This window comes from Stigmatopora argus, chromosome 8 (assembly GCF_051989625.1).
Source record: "Stigmatopora argus isolate UIUO_Sarg chromosome 8, RoL_Sarg_1.0, whole genome shotgun sequence".
In the NCBI taxonomy this organism is placed as follows: Eukaryota; Metazoa; Chordata; class Actinopteri; order Syngnathiformes; family Syngnathidae; genus Stigmatopora; species Stigmatopora argus.
The window spans coordinates 15,460,362-15,484,043 of record NC_135394.1 but is presented as its reverse complement, the minus strand read 5'-3'; the positions used below and the strand labels follow the sequence as shown (position 1 = coordinate 15,484,043).

The 23,682-nt window shown below is 38.6% G+C and overlaps 2 protein-coding genes across 10 annotated transcripts in view; both read right to left on the bottom strand.

Annotated features, from left to right (window-relative positions):
• Positions 1-254: 254 nt before the first annotated feature.
• On the bottom strand, positions 255-15,783 carry brdt (bromodomain, testis-specific). Of its 7 annotated transcripts, none has more exons than XM_077608016.1 (20): positions 15,545-15,783; positions 15,399-15,460; positions 12,721-13,014; positions 12,507-12,644; positions 11,851-11,992; positions 11,252-11,373; positions 9,664-9,978; positions 8,858-8,986; positions 7,697-7,891; positions 6,989-7,164; positions 6,589-6,923; positions 5,572-5,724; positions 5,427-5,479; positions 5,222-5,354; positions 5,014-5,072; positions 4,683-4,746; positions 4,489-4,592; positions 2,216-2,391; positions 1,936-2,140; positions 255-898 (listed from the first exon to the last, which is right to left on the bottom strand). In XM_077608016.1, the coding sequence occupies exons 3-20, from the start codon at positions 12,910-12,912 to the stop codon at positions 833-835; spliced, it is 2,757 nt and encodes a 918-aa protein (XP_077464142.1). In that variant the 5' UTR covers positions 12,913-13,014; positions 15,399-15,460; positions 15,545-15,783; the 3' UTR covers positions 255-832. The 7 variants fall into 7 exon arrangements, with proteins under 7 accessions (XP_077464142.1, XP_077464147.1, XP_077464145.1 ...); XM_077608021.1 differs by having other exon boundaries at positions 12,721-12,960; XM_077608019.1 differs by having other exon boundaries at positions 12,721-12,960; positions 15,399-15,783.
• Positions 15,784-21,146: 5,363 nt separating this feature from the next.
• The window catches only part of tgfbr3 (transforming growth factor, beta receptor III), an 83,419-nt gene continuing 80,883 nt past the window's right edge, over positions 21,147-23,682 (bottom strand). For all 3 annotated transcript variants that reach the window (XM_077607681.1, XM_077607682.1, XM_077607684.1), the window contains one exon: positions 21,147-22,532. In XM_077607681.1, the coding sequence (XP_077463807.1) occupies positions 22,387-22,532 (146 nt within the window). In that variant the 3' untranslated portion in view covers positions 21,147-22,386. The remainder of the gene's footprint in view (positions 22,533-23,682) is intronic.

Genomic DNA, 23,682 nt, shown 5'->3' with positions numbered 1-23,682 from the left:
GGCTGCTAAACACAACAGTTAGCATTAGCAGTTAGCAATTAACTTTAGCATTCATGATAGCATTAGCAAATAGCATCTTCATGGTATACATACCCTAAAATGTACTGTCCAAAACAGCAGCTCTGTAAAGAAATTCAAGCAGAAACTCACCCAAAAAGAGAAATGCATGCAAAAATAAAAGCAAACTCACCCAGCCGGAAGCCATTTTGAGTCTGCCCACGTGTTTGTGGCAACCATGCGGGAGGCCACACCGATTGCTTAGTGAAAATATTTTAATTATTCTTGGTAATAAAACAAAACGACCAAAACAAGCGTCTCCTCATTCGAACCTATGCGAGGTAGAAAACACAGAACAGGGCAACAAAGTGCGGTGCATATCAAACAAGAACGCAGTGAATAAGGAAATGCAACTCGCAATCAGAGTGTAAACAAAATGACTTAAGTGCACAAATTTAAGCACACTGCCATCCGAGTTGTAATTTCACACTGATATTTAACATTCAATATTTAACCGATAAATCTTTTACTATCTGTTGAGACAGAATCTAAGTTTTTGATTGGAAAAAAACCAAAAACGAGATATTCAAATTCTAACTTGAGATGGCAGGCAGACTCTCATATACGCAAATTGTCTCAAATAACACAAATGTAGCGAGAAAACAGTAAGACAAGAAACAGCGCCCGTCTCGGGACTTCCCCGAGACGTGGAAATGAACAAACGCATTACAAGTGAACACAAAATGGCTGAAAAGGGGCCAAAGACGGAATATGGACGTGGCTCAGTTTTCCCCTGAGGAGAATTTTGCAAATAGTTGCTTAAGTCCAAGTGATTTTAGTCCAGGCTGCGTTCAAAAGTGGCCATGATGTCCCGCTGCAACGTCATGTTGATGCACGACATCTAGCAGGGAAAAGATAAGAACATGTTGTCATTCATTTGAAAATATTGTCATTAGATGATGCAGTCTAACATTGACAGTATAAAGAGAACAGTGAAAACAAATATAAATTTCAGTGTTGTTGCCCAAGATTTAAGATATTTTTTTGTTATTTGTTCTTAAATTTAAAAAAAATGCTATTAAGAGAACACTGAAAACAAATATAAATTTCAGTGTTGTTCTCCAAAATTGAAGAAAATTGTTTTTTTGTTATGTTCTTAAATAAATAGAAAAGAATGCTATAAATAGAAGACTGAAAACAAATATAAATTTCAGTGTTGTTCTCCAAAATTGAAGAAAATTATTTTGTTGTTATTTGTTCTTAAATTAAAAAAAATGCTATAAAGAGAACACTGAAAACAAATATAGATTTCAGTGTTGTTCTCCAAAATTGAAGATAATTGTTTTTTTGTTATTTGTTCTTAAATTTTAAAAAAAGAATGCTATAAAGAGAACCCTGAAAACAAATATAAATTTCAGTGTTGTTCTCCAAAATAGAAGATAATTGTTTTATTTGTTATTTGTTCTTAAATTAAAAAAAAAATGCTATTTGTATTTGTGCTTTGGCCAATTTGTGTTCGTGTTGTTGCTGACTAGCATTTGTTGTGGTGGGAATTAGTGTTCATGTTGTGACTATTTGCATTTGTGTTGTTTCTAGTATTTGTATTTGGATTGTGGAAATTTGCATTTGTACTGCCAATTTTCATTTGTGTTGTGGGAATTTGTGTATTCCCATTTGTGTTGTGGCCATATGCATTCGTGTTGTGGGCATATGAATTCATGCTTTTTTTCTTTTTGCAATAGCGTGTGGACTACGCAGTTCCCCTGACACTTGGTCACCGTACCGGGCCACCTGTTGCCCTTACCGATTTTCTTTTGGAAAAGAAAAGCAAACAACACAGCTACAGCCAGTCTGAACATAAAAAAAATATAGTTGGCCTTGTTCCCATTTAAACACAACCCTAGAATAAAAATCCTCCGCTAGTGGGGACACACTCACCGTCTCTCGTCTGCGACGCTCCTGCTCCTTCTTTCGGGCCAGCTCGCGAGGGCAACTCGCAGGCGACTGGGTGCTTCCAACCCGGGTTTCTGCCGGCGATTGGGTGCTCCCAACCCAGGTTTCTGCTGGCGACTTTTGGATTGAATTTGTTATGTTGATCCTCGGACCCGAGAGATTGTCTTTGCCGGGCGATATTTGACACAAGCTGTTGTAAAAATGAATTGACAAAAAAACCCCATCAAAGATTAGCAAAAGTGTTTGCAATTTATTGACCGAGTACCTCTTTAATGGAACCTCCAGTTGCTTCTTTTTCAGCTCTTTTTCACGCTCTTCTTTCTCCATGGCGGCCTTCCGAAAAAATTGGAAGCTATCTCTGGACGATTTGATGGCGGCGGGGAAGGCCGTCGTCGACTGCATCAGCCGGGCCCACGAATCGGCATTTTTTAGTACGATATCCTAAGGTTTAGAAGAGGAAAAAAAGACTTGGCTATGGTTAATAGTGCATACAGACGCTCCCCTACTTACGAACGAGTTAGGTTCCGAGTGATTGTTCATAAGTTGAATTTGTTTGTAAGTTGATTCAGTGCTATACAGACGCTCCCCTACTTACGAACATTCAACTTACGAACAACGGTACATACGAACATGTCTGCAAATTGCGTTTAAGTCCAAAAATGTTCGCAAGTCCAATTTTGTATTTCACGTCTTTTTCGGAGTAGTACTTCTTTCCGCCGCTAATACCGACGCCTGGCGCTGTGAGAGCTCAGCTCACCCAGCATCTACCTTCTTCTTCGTTGCAATGCGGAAGTGCGTGAATGTATCTCCAGTGTGCAAAGAACCTTTTTCATTTGTATCATTAAATATCTCATGCATCCAATATTGAATATGGTTGGTAAAAAGCTAAAGGCTTCTATTGAGGGAGTTGCAAGGAAGAGGCAAGCCATTTCATTTGAAACCAGTGGCAATAATAACGAAGCTTGATGCGCGTCAGAAAGTGGTGAGCGTTGCACATTCAGTACCATTTATAAACTGAAAGATCGAGCAGCAGGACCCAAATATTGAACGTTGCACAAAGTTTGCAAATCAATTGAATGATGCCATACAGTGCTACTGCATCATTTATGATGAAAAAAAGAAGAAAACTGTGCAATCGTCATTAGGTCGCTTCTTTTGGCCAGTTTCTAATACATAAATCTATCTCTCTCTCTCTACAGTACTGTACATATTCTCTCCATTTTATTAAATGTTTTTTTTTTCAGTACAAACCAATGCGTGTTACTTATACAAGCCTTAAACATACAAATGCACTTATATAAACCTTCAATATACTTATATAGGCCTTAAACATAAATTATAATACAAAATATAGCACTAAATCAACTTACAAACAAATTCAACTTATGAACAATCGCTCGGAACCAATTGCGTTCGTAAGTTGAGGAGTGTCTGTATTTTGTATTATAATTTATGTTTAAGGCCTATATAAGTATATTGAAGGTTTATATAAGTGCATTTGTATGTTTAAGGCTTGTATAAGTAACACGCATTAGTTTGTACTGAAAAAAAACATTTAATAAAATGGAGAGAATATGTACAGTACTGTATATATATATATAGAGAGAGAGAGAGATTTATGTATTCGAAACTGGCCGAAAGAAGCGATCTAATGACGATTGCAGTTTTCTTTTTTTTTTCATCATAAATGATGCGGTAGCACTGTATGGCATCATTCAATTGATTTGCAAACTTTTTGCAACGTTCAATATTTGGGTCCTGCTGCTCGATCTTTCTGTTTATAAATGGTACTGACGGTCGAACGATTCAAGTTGTACGCCCGTGAAACGCTCACCAAGCTTCGTTATTATTGCCACTCGTTTCAAATGAAATGGCTTGCCTCTTCCTTGCAACTCCCTCAATAGAAGCCTTTCGCTTTTTACCAACCATATTCAATAATTGATGCATGAGATATTTAATGATACAAATGAAAAAGGTTCTTTGCGCACTGGAGATACGTTCACGCACTTCCGCATTGCAACGAAGAAGGTAGATGCTGGGTGAGCTGAGCCCTCACAGCGCCAGGCGTCGGTATTAGCGGCGGAAAGAAGCACTACTCGGAAAAAAATACAAAATCGAACTTACAGACATTTTTCGACATAAACGCAATTTGCAGACATGTTCGTATGTAACGTTGTTCGTAAGTCGTATGTTCGTAAGTAGGGGAGCGTCTGTACTATTTTTTGTAGGGATGTCCCGATCTAAAAGTCATTTCCAGTAGACCTAAAAACCCTTCCAATTGTAAAAGGCTGGCATTGACAGCGATAGATGTCCAACCCAGTTGGACCAGAAGGCTGGCTGTGATCAAAACAGTCAAAAATGGATTGAATAGATTGTCCATCACTTTCAATGGCAGCCATTTTTTTTTTACCTGATTATGATCCTCAGAAATTGATGTTCCAATCACATGACATTATCTGAGAGATCACTAATCATTTGTATCTACTGTTGGATTTTGTGCAGTTTTTATCTCAGGAAAAAATAACTTGGGAAACATACTTTTTGAGGTTTTTTTCCCTGTTGGGTGGATTTGATGGGGGAGCCAAAGGAAGAGGACACGTCAGCCACTTGACTCCCACGAATGTCTTCAGTGCATTTGGAATCTGGAGGAAATTATCATTTTTTGAAATGTTATGTCTTCAGATCTTTTGTTGATTGTACAAGATTTTTAATAGTTTTGTAAAGTCACTTGCCAAATGTGATACTGTCATTGATAGGCGGCGTAGGACTTTTCATCAGCGGTGATAGCAAGGGGGCCTAAAAAAAGCAGACTTCTTTAACATAAAATAAATACAAATATCTATAAATACAACTGTCAATTACCCTCAGAAAAAATCTAGCCTTTTCTATGAATTAAAAAAATGGAATGCCATTTTTAAAAATAGATATGATAAATCTGTTGATTGCCTTAAAAATATCAAATAAAAAAAAAACACTTAACTTTGATGTATTTTTTATTTAGATATACAAATTGTATTTTAATGCAAAAAAAACAAATATTTCTGATCAGTTTATCAGCATTACCTTATATCCAGAGGTGGCCAAAAACAATATAGTTTCAGGCGACACCATTGTGGACCTGTCTGTTCAAAACACACAATTAATATTATTATTATTAGCTTTAAACCCATTGGCCTCTATTGACTGCGATAAAACATTCCACTCAATTGTTTGGACGTCTATTGCCGTCAATGGTAGAGAATGAGTGGGCAAAAAAAGGGTGGAGCATTACCTGTTGACGGGAGCGGCGTTTGGCTTTTTTCCCCTAAATGTTGTTTGGTCCGTGTTAGCATAGCTTTAGCAGCTGGAGCTGTTTGACAAGTTTTGCCAAAGCGCCCCCTGTGGTTGAGTTTGCTACCGACGGCCTACGGCGTGACAAGCAGCCATTTTGGCATCCTCGCAGGGCAAAGCGTCAACATCGGCAAAAAGACCTTTACCTTCTTTTTAAGGTTTTTCCACGGCACTTTTATGTTGTTCTGGATGTCGGACGCTGGGAGATAACCAAAAGATTTCATCTTTTGTGCAACAGTGGACACGTATGCTAGTTTTTTGTCAAAGTGACAAGAGCGAAAAATAGCTTACCAGAGGATGATGTTCTGCTATCAGAAAATGGCGAACTGCTGCTGTAGGAAGTGGGCGTTGAACTGCTGCTGCAGGAAGTGGGCGTTGAACTGCTGCTGTTGCTGCAGAGCCTGGATGGCAAATTGAAGTCAGGCGAGGCAGCAGCTTGTTTGGCTAAAAATGAAACAAATCATATTGTGATGTAACAATATATAGATGTGGATCAGGGCACCAATTGGTTAATTAAGCAATGACCTAATCAAATTGACTGAAATTCAAAATATCGAGCGACCCGTGGACATTTTTAGATATGGTGTTTTGTTTAAAAGATTGGGTTATCCTGGAAAAACAAAAAAAATGCCAAAATATGTAAATGCCCCCAAAACAACAGGAAGTAACCAGCAAGTAACTCGATAGTGATTGGCAATATATAGGAAGGCACTTAAAATGTGCCAAAATCAACAAGATGTGACCCGGAAATGCCCCAAAATGAACAGAAAGTGACCTAAAAATGTCCCATAACCAAAAGCAATCTATATTTTCTATTTTTATGGACTGATTGTATTAGAACATGTGTCAAAGTGGCGGCCCGGGGGCCAAATTTGGGCCGCCGCATCATTTTGTGTGGCCAGGGAAAGTAAATCATGAGTGCCGACTTTCTATTTTAGGATCAAATTAAAATGAAGAGTATAGATGTATATTACATTTCCTGATTTTCACCCTTTTAAATCAATAATTGTAATTTTTAAATCATTTTTTTCTGTTTTTTTTTAGTTCAAAAATCATTTTGCAAAATCTAAAAATATATATAAAAAGCTAAAATAAACATTGTTTTAGATCTATAAAAAAACTGAATATTCAGGGCTTTTAATCTAGTTCTTTTAATCCATTTATTAAAAAAAAAAATCTAAATATTATATCTAAAATGGTCCGGCCCACATGAAATCGAGTTGATGTTAACGCGGCCCGCGAACCAACCCGAGTCTGACACCCTTGTGCTAGAATATGAACATATATGAGGACATGGAATCTTCTCACCTTTCTTCTTCTTCAATCCAAGCTTGGTTTTGCAGAGCGTCTCGAATCTCCTGGTGTCCTTGACCTTTTCGGAAGTCGTACCTGGCACATGTTTCTCCACTTTTTTCATCATTTTCTTTCTGCGCCAGCCATCCACCGCCATTTGCACGTGCCTCTGCGTGGACGACGTCAACATCTCCAGGTCGACCTGCAGCTTCTTGGGGGTGTCGCAGGCTTTGATGGAGTTCACCAGCTTGTCTGGGGTCAGCACGTCCAAATCCTGACTGAGCTTTTTCTTCTCCTCGTAAGTCAGCGGCGTGGCGTCGAGACGGATTGCGGCGCTGCCTCGTCCGTGACTACACAAACGTTTGACCTTAGCGCCAAACTCTGCACGGTAAAAATGAATTTAAAGGGTACTTACAAAGCGGAACTCTTGATCTTTTTCTCCGTCATCGCTTTTAATTTGACTGACTTCTCTTCGAGCTGAGCAATGTGCTTTTCTTTGGATCTTTTGTCCTTTTTCAGTTTGTGCTTTTTCTTGGATTTCATCAGGGGGTCTTCGGACAGTCTCCTCAACTCGTCAGTCACGGCTTTCAGCTAATGGTGGGAGAATTAAAGAGCCATGATTACTAGTGGGTTTTGTTCAGATTGAGACTCAAGATTAAATGGGGGGGTTAGTTGTAGTTGGTTTTGCACCCATGGATGAACCTGACAAATCTGCTTCCAGGAAGAGTGCGGCGCCCTGAGTGAGCAATGGCAGGCACAAGTGAGTTTTTTCACATTTTGTGCAAGATACTGTTTTTTTTTTCCTAGAATTTTATTCATAGATGTCAAAATTAATTTTGTTAAGCGTTTTCTGTTTTTCTTTTCTCTATTTTCAAATAAATGATAGTATCGGTTGCAATGTTTCATCATTGTCACCTTGCATTTTTGTGCATGTCAAGTCTAATTTGTGCGCATATAAGCCGTACCGCCATTTTCATCATTTTTTTAGGGACAAATACGGCGGATATGCGAGAAAATATGTAGAACATAAGTTAATGTGGCAAGCCAAAAAGTTTTTTTCTCGGGTCTATACGAAAAATTTGTAGTTTTTGGCAGCTCTGAGAACAGATGACTTGATACCGACCTTCTCCTCCAGACTAGCCAATTGCGTGGCGACCTCTTCCCCTGAACTCCTCGTGTCGGAAGAACTCTCACTCTCGGAGGAAGAGGGGCTATCCGAAGAAGAAAGCCGCTCCACGGAGATGTCTTTGGGTTTATCCGGTTGATGTCCCGAGTCTGACTCCTGCTGAAGTTTGGCGTAGCGTGCTTCGAAAACCGCCTGGTTGATGACAAGCATGTGTTTGTATATTTTACGGTTGTCACATCTTCAACTCAAAGCCGATGCTACCTAAATAAATTAAAACTTGATACTGATACCATTTTTGACACCATCTAAAAATGTAATTTGTTTTAATGAACCCTCCAGGGCACCTGTGTCAAAGTGGCGGCCCGGGGGCCAAATCTGGCCCGCCGCATCATTTTGTGTGGCCCGGGAAAGTAAATCATGAGTGCCGACTTTCTGTTTTAGGATCAAATTCAAATGAAGAGTATAGATGTATATTAAATTTCATGATTTCCCCCCCTTTTAAATCAATAATTGTCATTTTATAATCTATTTTTTCTGTTTTAGTTCAAAAATCGTTTGGTAAAATCTAAAAATATATTTAAAAAAGCTAAAATAAACATTGTTTTAGATCTATAAAAAAAGAATATTCAGGGATTTTAATATAGTTCTTTTAATCCATTTATAAAAAAAATAATCTAAATATTATATCTAAAATGGCCCGGTCCACATGAAATCAAGTTGACGTTAAAGCGGCCCGCAAACCAACCCGAGTCTGACACCCTTGCTCTAGGGCAGTGGTTCCCAAACTGGGGGGCGTGCCCCCCTAGGGATGCGTAAAGAGAATTCAAGGGGGGCGTGAAGTCATCTGCTAAAAAAATGTTTAAATAGATTATAAGAATAATAAAATCAAAGAACAAATATCTGCCATTAAATACATGCAAAATATGATTCTAGCAGTCACTCCAACGGTCCAACCCGTTTTCTATTAACAGAGATCTGTTTTCCGGAACAATGCTAAGAAATAAATGCAATAAAATAAAATAAGTTCACATGAGCAAAAGAGGAGGGGGGGGGGGGGGGGTTATTGCGGGTCTACTGGAAGCAAGAAGGGGGGCGTCGGGTAAGATAGTTTGGGAACCACTGCTCTAGGGGCTTACTGTAAACGTTCAGGAGGCCTACCTGGAGCTTCCGTGCCATGGAGACCACCTCGTGCGCAGGAGGGTTGTACTTGTAGCAGTTAGAGAACATCAACCTGACGTCGGCAGCAAAGTCCATGGCGACGGCGTACTCTCGCTGCTCCATCTTTTTCTGTTCAATCAACGTATGCATGGAATCAAGGGGGGGAAAAATATGTATTTTTTGTAAGATTGGGAGGAAAATATTGCCCGGGTGATATACGAGGTGCTTAATTCAGCTCAAGTAAATCCACCTGTTATAAGAAATTAATTGGACATAAAAATATTTTTCAATTTGTAAATGTATCTAAAAAACAACACAATATTTTGTGGAGTAATCTGCAAAATTGCTGGTGGAAACCAATTGCAGCAGAGCTCTAAAACTTCGCACAAAAAAAGAACTTTCATCTACAGAGCTGCCAAATACTACAAATCTTCCGTAGTTTACTAGGCCAGTTTTTACTAAATTACTAAATACGCAATTTCTATCAAAACTACAAAAAATATATATATTTTCAGCAATTTACATGAAAAAACAATTAAAATGTTGCAATTTTAAGAAGTCACCATCTTAAGCTACCATGACGATTCATTTTGAAACGCAACATCATGTTCCGAGTTTTGCATTTTGCACGTTGTCAAAACGTTCAATTATTTTGAAAGTTAAGTAGCGTGTTCACTTCCTTTTAATGACACGTGTGCATTCTCATCAGATTATGATTTTTTTTTACATTTGACAGATCTGCATCAATGCATAAGGGCTTAATTAGAAAAACATTGAAAATAGTTTAAAATGGGCACGTGACTCACCTTGATGGTACCGAGGTCCATGGGCTGCTTGATGACGTAGTGGTAATCGTGCAGCGCCAGCGCCACCGTGTCCACGGGCGTGTAAAAGGGCCACGCGTAAGCGCAGTGCCTCTTGGAGAGCAGCTCCTTCAAGATGTTGTCGCAGTAGCGAAGCGGCTCGGTCAGTTTGACCTGCGAGGCCTCAACGGTCGCTAGGTCTTTCTTCGGCACTTTGATTGGTCGCCCGCTCCCCGACGTCATCGGGCAAGGTTCCTTGACGATGCTCGTCACCGCCGGAGGGGCGGGGTCCAATTTTCTCTTCACTGTTTTTTTTACCTAAAAAAAGGGATGTCAAAATCACTTTTGTCACTGGACACATGGTAGTTTAAAATTACTTTTCTGATGATCTATAGCTATTTTTTTTTTTATAATTAAGGATTAACATTTGTATATAAAACAAGACAAACAGATTATATTTATATATTTTTTTTACTTTTTTCCTCTTCATTAAAAAAGAAAAACAGTTTCTTAAAATTTATTTATATTGAAAAATGAGAGGGGAAAGGAAGAAGCGTTCTTGTATATGTTTAAACTTTTTAGATTTAAAATATATACAGACGCGATTGTTCATAAGTTGAATTTGTTTATAAGTTGATTCAGTGCTATATTTTGTATTATAATTTATGTTTAAGGCCTATATAAGTATATTGGAGGTTTATATAAGTGCATTTGTATGTTTAAGGCTTGTATAAGTAACACGCATTGGTTTGTACTGAAAAAAACATTTAATAAAATGGAGAGAATATGTACAGTACTGTATAGAGAGAGAGAGAGAGAGAGATTTATGTATTAGAAACTAGCCGAAAGAAGCGATCTAACGACGATTGCACAGTTTTCTTCTTTTTTTCATCATAAATGATGCGGTAGCACTGTATGGCATCATTCAATTGATTTGCAAACTTTGTGCAACGTTCAATATTTGGGTCCTGCTGCTCGATCTTTCTTTTTATAAATGGTACTGACGGTCGAACGATTCAAGTTGTATGACCGTGCAACGCTCACCACTTTATCACGCGCATCAAGCTTCGTTATTATTGCCACTCGTTTCAAATGAAATGGCTTGCCTCTTCCTTGCAACTCCCTCACTAGAAGCATTTCGCTTTTCACCAACCATATTGAATAATGGCTGCACGAGATATTTCATGATAAAAATGAAAAAGGTTCTTTGCGCACTGGCGATACGTCACGCACTTGCGCAACTCACGCAACAAAATCGAACTTACGAACATTTTTCGACATAAACGCAATTTGCAGACATGTTCGTATGTACCGTTGTTCGTAAGTAGGGGAGCGTCTGTATATATTTCTGGATAACAAGAGTCAACAAAAATCCCCCAAATATTTTTTTATAGATGTAATTAATTTTTATTTCGAAAAAAAAAAAGACAAATACTTTCTATTTTTATATGAAAGATGGCACCCACGATTTATTTTCGTGGGCCGCGCAAGTAATTTGGGGGTCCGGATCCAGACCCAGAGCTACCACTTTGAAACTGTGTTTAAAAATAGTAAAAATGTATGTCTCGACCCTAACCTATTCACCACTCACACTTTCCTCCAGCTGCACTGAGATTCGAACAGGCGACACGGGGCGAGGAACATCCGAATCGCTGTCCGTCACCTGCTCCTGGAGGACCACTTGGGACATCATCGCTTTCATCTTCAGTGGACCTGACGGACAGCAAGTGGCACAAAATTAATTAGGATCGAAAAATCACCCACAACTTCTGAACTGGACGTCTCGGACTGTCAATCCAGTCTCAAATGGTGTGGAGTACCACAAGTTGTACGTGGGCTCCCTCTAGCGGTATGCAAACACATTGACTGAATTGAAAGCTCACTTTGTTAATCTCACAATACTATTTTCTCCCCAAAATATATATTTTTAACTTAAAAGCTCACAGTGAACAAATAAATCACATATACAAGTGTAACACCTAAGAAATTCATTTTTAATTCAAACTAGATACGAAAGGATGAAAAAAATAATGAAATATCCCTGGCCCCAATTGGAAAAGATAGTTACAGGACATAAAGTGCCATTGCAGAAACGCATAATCGATGCCAGCCCTTGCAGTCAAAATGGCAGGCAATGAGTCAATATTGGCTCCGATGATGGTACTGGGGGCTAATAGCGAATGCATTTACCAGAATTGCTCCTTTTTTTACTTTTGGCCGCTTCTTTGGTCATCTCAGACGAGACTTCAAATTCATCTTGAGGCATTTTGGCAACTTCAAGTAGAAAAAGCTTCTCCAGCGACTGCGCCATGAAGACGATGTCATCCGCGGGCTGAGGAAAGGAAAATTGAATGGAAACATGGCAAACAGGCTTCATCTGTTTAACTTTAGGTTTTTTTGTCAATCACCGTATTTTGCCGTTTAATATACCCGGGTATATTAAATGATTTTTGCTTTTTTGAGCCTCCCGTTTGTGCGCCATTTAATATACCCCTGCCGTTTAATATACCCGGGTATATTAAACGGCAACTCAGCTTTTTTTGGCAAGATTTGTATGGTGTTCATGGGGGCATCATTATAGATACTTAAGTTCATTCAAATTCCAAGTCAGACTTTATTCAGCAGTAAGTAGTTTTAACCTGAGCAGTAAGTAGTTTTAGTCTGCAAAATGTTGATGCACCCCGACACGGCATAAAGAGTGCATAGTGGATCGTACCTTCCCGTTTGTGCGCCATTTAATATACCCCTGCTGTTTAATATACCCGGGTATATTAAATGGGGGGTATATTAAACAGCAAAATACGGTGCTCATGTTTTTTTTGCCATTGACAGCATAGCTCACTCACATTGTTGTACATGTAGCAGTTTGTGAACATGGTGTTAAAGTCTTGTACGCATTCCATAGCGTTCCAGTAGTATTTGTTCTGGAGTCGCATCTTGATCGTGCCCATATCCATGGGGGTCTTGATAATTCTGTAATAATCCTGAAGGGGAAAGACGAGAGAACACACTATTAAGTTTTAGAGGCGAAAATGCGGGGACTCGGTCGGTCTCACTCACAGGGAGCTGCAGGCCGACGGCGTCGACGGGTTGCTGGAAGGGCCACGAGAACTGGTGGCACCACAGAGCTTTGAGCACCACCTTCTCCAGGTACTGAAGCTGGTTGGTGGTGCGCCCCGGTCGCTTGGGATTGGCTACTTCTGGCGGGGGAGGGTTCCCGCTGGCACTGGGACGGACTTCCACGCCGGACATGGTGCCACCCAAAGGCCATTAAGAGGAGGGGTCTCGTGTGCGCCTCGGCTAAGACCGGGAGGAAATTATTTTCTTATACGATAATCTGGTGTTAATGTCACCCTGTTCGGGGAAAAAAAGGGTTTTAAATGCCATGTGCTTGAAAGGAGATGTCATCGCCATCTGTACATTTTGCTGAATCTGCATAAAAGGCAGAGCCTGAAGTCTTTCAATTTATAGTAGTTGACATTTTAGGAAAACAGCCCAATCGCATTTTTCGTTAAACCGTCTTTTCGTCTGGAAATTCGGAGCTGGATAAAAGTGCCGGGAGAAGAAGCGACGCTTCAGAACCAACCATTCCATCATGGGATAAGATGGAAGAGCTGTCGGCGCTTACCAGGCCGGAAAGGGAGTCGAGGGGTTGTACTCTCCTACTGTTGATTCTTCAGCTCCAGACTACTGAGGAACTATGCGGATAAGCTTGGAAGAGTGACTCTGCATATTTTTTCAACCTCGGTCACAGTCTGCAGAAGTTCCCCATCTTGTGGAAGACTTTCTGTGTGTGGTTCCAGTTTTATCCAACTCTACAACATCTTTTTCTTGAGTATGTATCCGTTTTTGCTACCGCAACCAAGATGGCGCCGTCCACTCTTGCTCGTTTTGTGTTTTTGCTGCTTTTCTGTCTTCATGATTTGATTTGGTGATTCTTAATGATCCCATATACTTTGCTTTGAACTTTGTGCTTTTGTCTAACTTATATCTATGTGTAACTATGCCTTTCCTGTATCTGCATTCTCACCCTCTTGCTACTGTCACAATGAAATTTCCCCAATACGGGATGAATAAAGTTATCCAATCCAATCCAAGAAGGGGAGACTGGGGGCGTGACGTCTGCAGCCGCGATACATTAGCGTGAAGCAGCTCGCGAGCGACTGGCGCATCGGCGGAAGGAGGTATATACACAGTTATTACGATAATGGGGGATGTAAAACGGCCTGATGCTAACAGCTACTAGCTCGATATCTCGAGTGCAAAGTTTGCTCCTTCATCGTAATATGCCCGGGGCTACACCATCTGCTATTAATCTAAACAGCTAGTCCCCCACCTTTCTTCCTAGCGCTCTCCTCAGCATTTCTGTCCGCCCTCACTAGCTGAAAACCATCCAAGGAGACGAGAGAGTCTGGTGTTAGTTCTTTCAGCCAGGTCTCCGTGAAGCCCATAATACAGATTTTCCGGTATTGTCGTTGTTGTTTGGTAAGCACCGTTAGCTCTTCCATCTTATTGGGGAGAGGTGTTACGTTCCCTATAATAATAGATGGAATGCTGGGTCTGAAGGGTGGCTTTCTCTCCTGACATTTTTTGTCCAGCTCTGCATCCTCTTCTCTTCCTTTTTAACTCTGTGGGGAGGTCAAGGGGCATCCAGGTGTTGCGTAGCGCTAAGAGCTGATCCTTTGTGTAAAACAGCAGAGGCATGGCTGAATGGGTCAAAAATGTAAATGTACTGATTTGCATAGATAAACTAAACTAATAGATCAAAGACTGCCTCTCACACAACTTGAGTCTTGTAAAACATGAAATAATGGAGTATAAAATATAAAGTAAAGTAACAAGTAAAATCTAAAGACACAATAAAACGTAAAAATAAAGGATAAAAAAGCTGTAAAAACACAGAATACGAGTGAGGAGCAACTGCAACTGGTTCCCGCTTGAACTAGTCAAGAACCAAGGCCTTTTTAAGCATCAACAAATACCCACAAATGGTATTCCACTTTGGAATCACTTAATTCGCCTCTTAGAAAATAGTTTTCCTTATCCACGACGCAATAGTTTTACAATTAAAATTAGCTACATTTGAAGGACAATGGCACCATTGTAGCATTAGCGACGTTAGCGTATTGCAAAATGGGCCAAATCTACTACATTTCATACAGCAAAATATGATTTAAAAAATACAAAGACATGTTAAGAGAGAGCTTATAAACCTCTGATATATTTGAGACATTCTAGCAATAATTATGTACACGAACAACCTACTTGTCGACGTAGATGACCGCTACACTCACCTTCAAGTGACGCAAAGCTTGGGGAGAAGATTTAGCGACACTTTCGACCAAGTTACGTTATTTTTTTTGTGCCTCCTGGTGTAAACATTCGTTATCGGAAATCTTGTTCATGAGTCCAGTTTACCGATCTTGAATTGACTTTTGTGTCACGAGTTACTTTTTATACAGCAAGAGGGATGTCAATTAAAAGAAAAGGATGTCTGTATATTAATGAAATCTGCCGAATACGGGATGAATACAGTTATCGAATCGAATCTAATGAGGTCACCATGTCCGCAAGTTATTGCACAAAAACAAAAGGGATTGTGGAGGTGACTGCTGCCGTAAAACGTTAACACGAACCGGAACTAAGATTCAATTTGTCCGTCTAAACTCGATTTATACGAGTGCAACAACAACAACAACAAAAACAGCGCTACGTTCGAACTTTAACAACATTCTTACCTGACAATGATGGCGTCCTCTTGAGCCACACACTCAACTTGACCTCAATCAAAATAGTTATCCTACACTCCATAACCACGCGTAATTTATTTGTCATCACACTTGGAAGCACGATGTTTTAACTCATACCAAGTATTTATACTTACATTTATATCTGGCATATTTCTGCAGTTGTTTTAGCTGGAAGTGTTCGAATAATTAAGCGTAAATATGACTTCCCCATGTATATTTTTTTAAAGGGGCACATAGGATATCAATAAAATATTCAAACTAGCTCAGTTAATAAAAAGTTAACACGTCTCAAACTTCCCAAGTTGCTTGTTTGGCTTGGTTAATATTTTTTAATTAGCACAGCCGTGGAGCAAAGGTGCGCGAAAGGGCGCTTGTAGATGACGTCACATCACCCGTCTTTTGATATTACAAATTATTTTATTTAAACAATTGCCAGAGAGTCATATTTGAACATGATCGGATCAGTAACTAATCTAACAAAAGTATCAATGTATTAATATTGGAATATTTATTTGTTACAACCAGTAGAAAAAACAAAGACTGGTTTGTAGTTAACATCTGTTGTGTATATGATTTTCCGGTCCCTAAAATGAGAACAAAATCCACAAATCTGGATTTAAAAAAAAAGACTCTACATGCTATATTGTGTGAATTAAGTTCTCCAAACATGATTGATTTGTTTGCTAAACTTTGCTCTTAATAATGCCTCAATTTTGTGTTAACAGATTAATTTTATCCGTTGGACTTTACCACTTTCCATTTGCAGTCATTTTAAAATGAAGTACTAAGTCACCACGTCCACAAGATGGCGCTAAAATAGTTATTTAAACCAGACACATACAGTGCTTAACAGTGAGTCAATAAATATTTGTGCAAATACAGTTAAATTATTGAACAATCTAGGACTTATTTTTTTTTGCTAGAAATTGTCATTTTAGCTAGCTAGCTAGCTAACTAAGTTATATCTATACATGTAGTATACAAAATATAAGCAAAGATTAATTTAGAATTTCCCATAATTCAGGGCAATTATCTTAATAATATCATTTCTGCTGAATCATTGTCTTATCAAAATGGCTGAAAAATAAATTTAACTATAAAAGCCACACCTTCAGAGTATGATTAATACAATGGAGAATTAAAATCATTTTAAACCAAATTCATATAAAACTTTAAAGTGCTAGCAGTAGCTAAATGTTAGCATCTAAATACGTCGTGGTCATAAAAGGCACATATGTAAAATGGAGCAGTACATTTGTTGGGCAACCAGAGCCACATGCGGTTACTTAACGAGACACTTCTACGATGCTTCCATCTGAAGTGGAGGGGGATGCGAGGGGGCTTGTGGCTGGGGAGTTTGGGGGTGCACAGCTGGATCATACATTAGCCAGCGGACCCAAACAAAATGGAGTCAAACATGCCTGTCTTGTGTCAACCACTGTGGAAAGTATCACGACCGCGGGGTCACTGCACGTTCTTCTCGGTGTTCTGTCTGCTTATTGCTTATTATTATTCCAGCTAATTAGTGAAGTAAGGTTATTTTGTTTTCCACAAAGTCTGTGTTCTCTTATGTTGCCATTTTTAATCAGGCGATAAACAGTTAGCTTTCCGGAGGGAAAGAAGTCAAAGATTAGCTTTTAGCAGTTTCTTGACAAACAAATGATGAGTGATCTTTTATGCAAAATAGACATTTTTTTGTTAGACGAAGAAGAAATATAATTATAATTATATAATAATATAATTATATTATAATATTATATAAAGTACAACATTTATTTTCTCGGGTTATAACTTCCTGTGGAGTTTTGCTCATTAATTTTGGGGCATTTTCTTTTTGTTATTGGAATGAATTGATATTTTTTTTGCCAAAAACATATTTTTTGACGTGCGAGAGTTGGTCAAAATGGAACAAATATATATTTATATTCTGTTTTTTTTTAGTTTGCAAGGGAATTGCGATTAGCGCCAATTTTCTCTTAAAATACTTTAACAAAACAGATATTTGTGACCTGAACTTTTGAACATTTGACCAATCAGTGTAAAAAATGAACATTTTTTTTTGTGACCTGAACTTTTGAACATTTGACCAATCAGTGTCAAAAATGAACTTTTTTTTGTAGTTTTTCAAAGTAAAAACATCATTTCGTCTGCTATAAACATCAGAACGAGTCACCGAAACCACTTAAACGGAGGGCAATTCGGATATTCTGTCTGCTATTGAAATAGAAAGACGAGAGTCGAAGTGGGTCGCGGTCGCTTAGCGACGACTCCGAGGCGCCCCTCGGCGAATTAGGGGTGAGGACGAGGTGAGGAAAAAAATTGGACTATAATGTTATCCCCTGGCTGGCGCGTGAGCGGCGTGTGGAAAAACCATCGCGGCGTTGTTGTCGTCCTTGACGACGGGAGCGCTGAAGCTCGGCGGGCTCCTTTTTCGGGGTTCTTTCGCCGCCAGATGTGAGGGAGCGGCGGCGTCCTTGTCGGCGTGATGAGCAAAGCAGACATTTCCAAACGCTTCCTTTTGCCGAGATAACATCCAAAACAGAAAGCGACTCGAGCATGTGTTTATCTACGGTTAGCATGTCGTAATATGAATGGAAAATAACGGCGTGCAAAAACAGAAGGAACAAAAACGGTGACTCTAAATGTACTATAAGCTCATTTTGGATTCATGTTAGGATTGTGCAAAAAAAAACATGCATTTTCTGTACCGCTTATCCTCACAAGGGTCACCGGGGGTGCTGGAGCCGATCCCAGCTACCTACAGGCACCAGGTTGAGAACAGCCTGAATCGATGGTCAGCCAATCACAGGGCACAAGGAGACAAACAACCACTCACACAGAACAAGTTAGCATAAAATTAGCCTAGCATGCATGTTTTGTGGATGTGGGAAAAACCGGAGTACCCAGAAAAAAACCCACCCAGGCCTTGGGAGAACATGCAAACACCACACGTGAAAGAACCCGACGGGGATTGAACCCCGATCTCTGTACTGCGAGGCAAACAGTTTTGTTAGTAACATGCGCCTAATCGCAGTACATTTGGGAAAAAAAAGTATGCTATATACTTGCTTAAGGACTTAAAAAAAAATATTTTTATATGTTTAACATGTGATTATTCAACTTTTATAACTCTAACCTGTTCTGTGGTGATGCAATGTTCTCCAAAAGCAGATTAAAATAAACTAATAAACATATTTTTAGCTTTTAGCGGTCAAGCTTTCAATGCAATCTACTAGCCAAAATAGCTTAGCATAAGCGCTAGCTGCCATTCCAGTTGTTTTGCCAGCACGCTCACCTTTCAAAACGACCTCAGGCTATAAATCTCGCACGTGTTTTTGCGAAGGACGAGGCTAGCCGATCAGCTGCCGCTCTCAGGCGACCAATCGCTGCCCGCTCTTTTTTTTCCGGGCCCACGGTTCGCCATCTGGAGGCGTTTAAGAGCAGCGAGCCGGGCTTCTCGTATTTAGTTGGGCGCACTCGGAGGCCGGCGTGGAAAAACAAACTCTAATGAAGACTTGGCGCGTTTCCCGTCGCTCTTGGGCCGGCTGCCCGTGTTTTTCGGAGCGCGCTTCAGTGGAAAAAATGAACGCGCGAGCGTCGGCCATTTTGCGGCATTTGTTGACGTGTTGTTGTGAGGCCTCGGCTCGGAATGGGCTATTAAACGTGGAACATTTCCTTCATTTTGCCTTCCGTGCGGACTTGTTTAGCTACGTATTAGGGATGAATGATTAGGAAAAGTCTCACTATATATGTATTTTTTGACTTTTATATATGAGTGAGTTTAAAAATATTAAAAGTGGTGAATTTTCTGGACAAATCATTTAAATATATCTGTTGATACAATGATTTTTTATAACATTATATCACTCCCACCCATGATAAAGTCATTACTTTTCAATATTACAGTATCAAACACTTATAAAATACTGATAATTACTCAAAATTCATGAAGTCACTTTCTGCAATGACTGAATAAATAAATGTTCATAAATTATCATTTGATTGCCTGTCCCAAGATGGCCACCAGCTACACACGCCACCCTTAACAAGATGATGATGACATCCAATCATTGAAGTTAAATTGAATTGAAGTTTATCACTAGTAAACATCCAATCAATTTGAAGTGGAGCAAATGATCGAGCGTCGTATGAATAGCAAAAATTTGAATTATGCTATTGATAACATTGAGATAAAATCACGTGATATTGATTTTTATCAATGGTGTTTGATATTACATCATAAAACTATACAATTTTATATCATAGTGTATACCTGTACCTGACAAATAAAAAAGTGCATTTTAAATGAATATATTGTATAACAGTGCATCATTACTGTATCGTAAAAAAAAAATATATATATATAATTTTTTACGAAAAGGAGCCTGCAAAGGGGGGGTCCGGAGGGGTCACGCCCCCCGCGTGACCCCTCCGGACCCCCCCTTTTTAAAGCCCACCATCTCTGCGTCCGATTATGAGCTCACCCAATCCAGAGATGCAAAGACGTCATTTTAACAGCTCATTGTTTTAAACCACACACGGGACCCCCACCCTTCCCCCACCGTCCCCCCAACCCTCAAAACCGCAGACCCCCCACCCAGCAAAACCACACCAGAATCGCGTAGGCTAATGAAAATATGTCAAGGCTCAAAACGCAATCCGATTCTTTTCCTGTTGTTTGTAAACAAGTTTTATGGAGGAGTTCAAGTAAATGAAATTCATATTTTATGTTATTTATTATTTTATAGTCCTTTGTAATGATTCTACCAAAAATAATGAGTTTTAGCTATTATGCAAGACTAAAAAAAAAATAAAAATCGCAAAAAAAAAGGAAAATATGTTAATAATATTAAATACATTCGAACCGCTTATCCTCACAAGGGTCGTGGGGGGTGCTGGAGCCTATACAAACTAACTATAGGGACACAGTGAATCGGTGACCAGCCAATCCCAACAATTTAGCATACAGTTAGCCTAGCATGCATGTTTTTTTTTTGGGGGGGGGGGGGGATTTGGGAGGAAACCGGAGTACCCGGAGAAAACCCACGCAAGCCCGGGGAAAACATGCAAACCACACACAGGGAGGACCCACTTGGGATCGAACCCTCGACCCCAGAACTGCAAGGCAGAAAGTCTGACCACTTTGATAGCAAAAATCACTATTATGGTATTAACGCTAAATTTAAGTCAATTATTTTGATGTATTTATTTGTGGCTTTTTTAAAGAATTTGTACATGGAAATATAGAAACATTTTTGAGAATTTACATCCGTGTATGAAAGTCAAACTATAAAAAAACAAAATGATAAATTCCTCGAAAAAAGTGATGATCGCAGTTCACAGTACTTGACATATGACTATAAAATTCCTATGGCTAAATATATTCCAAAATATAATTTTATACACAAATATGTATATGTACTACACGTTCCCCCACTTTATACATGTTTACATTCGAAAAGTAAAAAAAATATGGTGCAAATATTCAGAAAACTTTCAAAACCAAAAATAAAAATCATTTACGTTCAAATTTATATTTGTGAAAATAACACAAATAAGCGATGATTAAAACGGTCCAAATTAAATTATGAAAAAAAAGTGCTAATTGTATTGTTACGTGTTAAACATTCCATAGCGATAAAATTCTATTGGTTTGTTTGCATCATGACCCAAAAAATAAAATAAAAACATAACAAAAAAAATCAAAGGACGGTCAAAATGAAATCTATTAAACAATTGAACTTGAAAAATGATTTTCTTAGAACGGATGTGAAATGCTACATCGCTAACACGTGAGCATTGTATTTCAACAAATATTTACAATATTTACACAAATTTACATTACAAACCTTAGCTTAAAAAAACCCTCAAAGGGCATTTTAGCCTAAATCTAGGATTACAAAAAAAAACTCTTTTTTAAATTTAGCTAGCCTATCTTAGCTTAGCTTAATACCACTGTATCAATGGCACTTATTTGCAAATGGCGAAAAAGTAAAAACAAAACCAAACCAAACAAAAAAAACTATAAATCTGTTATTTTCTTATCAGTATACTTTCACATTTAACGTTCACATTTTTTGGCATTTTCAAACTTACCGTTTACATTCAAAACATACCACGTTGAAAACCATTTTTGAGAGCCCTAGTGGTTCTGTTCTGATCACGCGCCCGTTTATGCTAGGCTAGCTTCGCAATTTAGCGTTAGCTATGTTTTTTGTAAAATATATTCTGATTTCTTAACAAATTCACTTTTTTTGGAATTCAAATACAAATAGTATATATGTTCTCTTTTCATGGCAAAAACTTAAGCCATTAAATTTAAGGTGAGTCACTTGAAAACAAAATGGCTGCCAGAATTTTTTTGATGGAGGGTCCTATTTTGACAATTACGGATATTTTCATCTTTGATTGGGGTTTTTGTTCCGATCACTCCCCAGTTTATGCTAGGCTAGCTTCACAATTTAGCATTAGCTGTTTATTATATAATAAATTCTGATTATTTTAACAAATCCCCTTTTTTTGCAATTCAAATAGTTTATCTGTTCTAATTTCATGGCAAATACTTGTACGGTCATAAAATTTGAGGCGAGGTACTCGAAAACAAAATGGCTGACTGCTGGTTCAATGCCAGCTAATTTTTGGAGGAGGGTCCTATTTTGACAATTACGCATATTTTCATCCAAAATGGGTTTTCTTCTTCTAATCCCTCTCTTGTTAACTCAAATTTCTGGAAATTTCAGAAACGTTTATGCTAGCTTCGCAATTTAGCATCAGTTTTCGCCAATCACACAAAATCAAATTCTGGTTGAAATTTTTGTCTAGGAAAATTACTTTCAAATATTTTGTTTCAGACGTGTAGTGTGAAAGAAGGTAGAAAATCCCACCGGGTTAAGGGGTGAGGTCCAGCCTTCTCGGGTGTCACGGCACCCCGACTTCTTCTAGTCTTTGGGACCCGGGCGGGTCGCTTTGCGTTTGGCTACGCCGAGCTACTGCTGGAGCAGGGCGTGCTTTGCGTGCTGCCGATGCTGTTGCCGCCGGCGCTGCTGTTTTCCAAGGCGGGCGGACATTTTGTTCCCACTTCCTTGGTTGTTCCGTTAGCCGCCAAAACCGTGGGCGTCCCTCCTTAAGAGGACATCAGGAAGGGGGATTTATCATCAAGTATTTGGACCAGGAGTGGTGACAATCAAGTGTTTTAGTGGCTAGTCCATCTTTCTTACAATAACTCAAATAAAAGCCTGTTAAATGTATTTTTAAATATGGAGAAATATTGGGTGGCACGATTTCTGATCTAGGGGTGTCAAAGTGGTGGTACGGGGGCCATATCTGGCCCCAAATATCACTTTGTGGGGCCGTCAAAGTAAATCAAGTGTGCGCTAAAATTCAAATTCAAATTGAATCTATATCTTTTAGACATTTTTTAAAGAGAAAAAAATAGTAATAAAAGAAATCTAATTTTTAGTTTTTTTTTGTAATTTTTTGGATCAAAAATGAATTTTTGTAAATTTAAATAATTTATATTATTTAATATTTTACTTAATATTTTACTCTTTCCTTGAATGGAATTCAAATAAACGTCAAAAAATGAATTTTTTAAAATTTATATAAATCATAATATTTAATATTTTACTTAATACATTACTCTTTCCTAGAATGGAATTCAAATGAACGTCAAAAAATGAATTTTTGTAAATTTAAATAAATCATATTTAATATTTTACTCTTTCCTTGAATTGAATTCAAATAAACGACAAAAACACTTTTAGTTTGTATTTATCTCAAAATATTTGTAGTCTTTATAGATGTGTTTTTCGATATAGGAGAGCCAGGTTGGAATATAAAAATTGATTAATAATAATAATAATTTTAAAAAGTCCAAACCAAAGTAAGCAAACGATGAACTTTAAAAAAAAAATGACGTTCTCATCATAATCCAGCTGGTATATTTCAGGTGTTCCTCATCCCATCGCAAGTGTCGACGATTTTTGATGACATCACCTTTACACATTAGCACGGCTGTCCAGACGAAGCCCAATGAAAATTCTTCCAAAAACAAATGATTTGTTAAGGACTTAACGAGTAGCTTGTCAAACATTCCGCCTATTCGAGACCGAGAACCTTTTATGGCGTCCAGCTGTGACGAGTTGGGAAAAAAAAGCGTTTGTCTCGGGGCAGACGTGCACTTGCTCTGTTTTGCTGCTTTGAACGCTTAAAAAGATATTTTTAGACGAGATCAATATTGCCTTGTAAGGTCATTTCTTGCAAAATGGGTGAA

Coding starts and splice junctions, on each gene's coding strand:
- brdt (XM_077608019.1), bottom strand. CDS start 12,912: ATGTCCGGCGTGGAAGTCCGTCCCAGTGCCAGCGGGAACCCTCCCCCG. Junction 12,645..12,720: donor CCGTCGGCCTGCAGCTCCCT/GTGAGTGAGACC, acceptor TTTCCCCTTCAG/GATTATTACAGAATTATCAA. Junction 11,993..12,506: donor ACTGCTACATGTACAACAAT/GTGAGTGAGCTA, acceptor TCCTTTCCTCAG/CCCGCGGATGACATCGTCTT.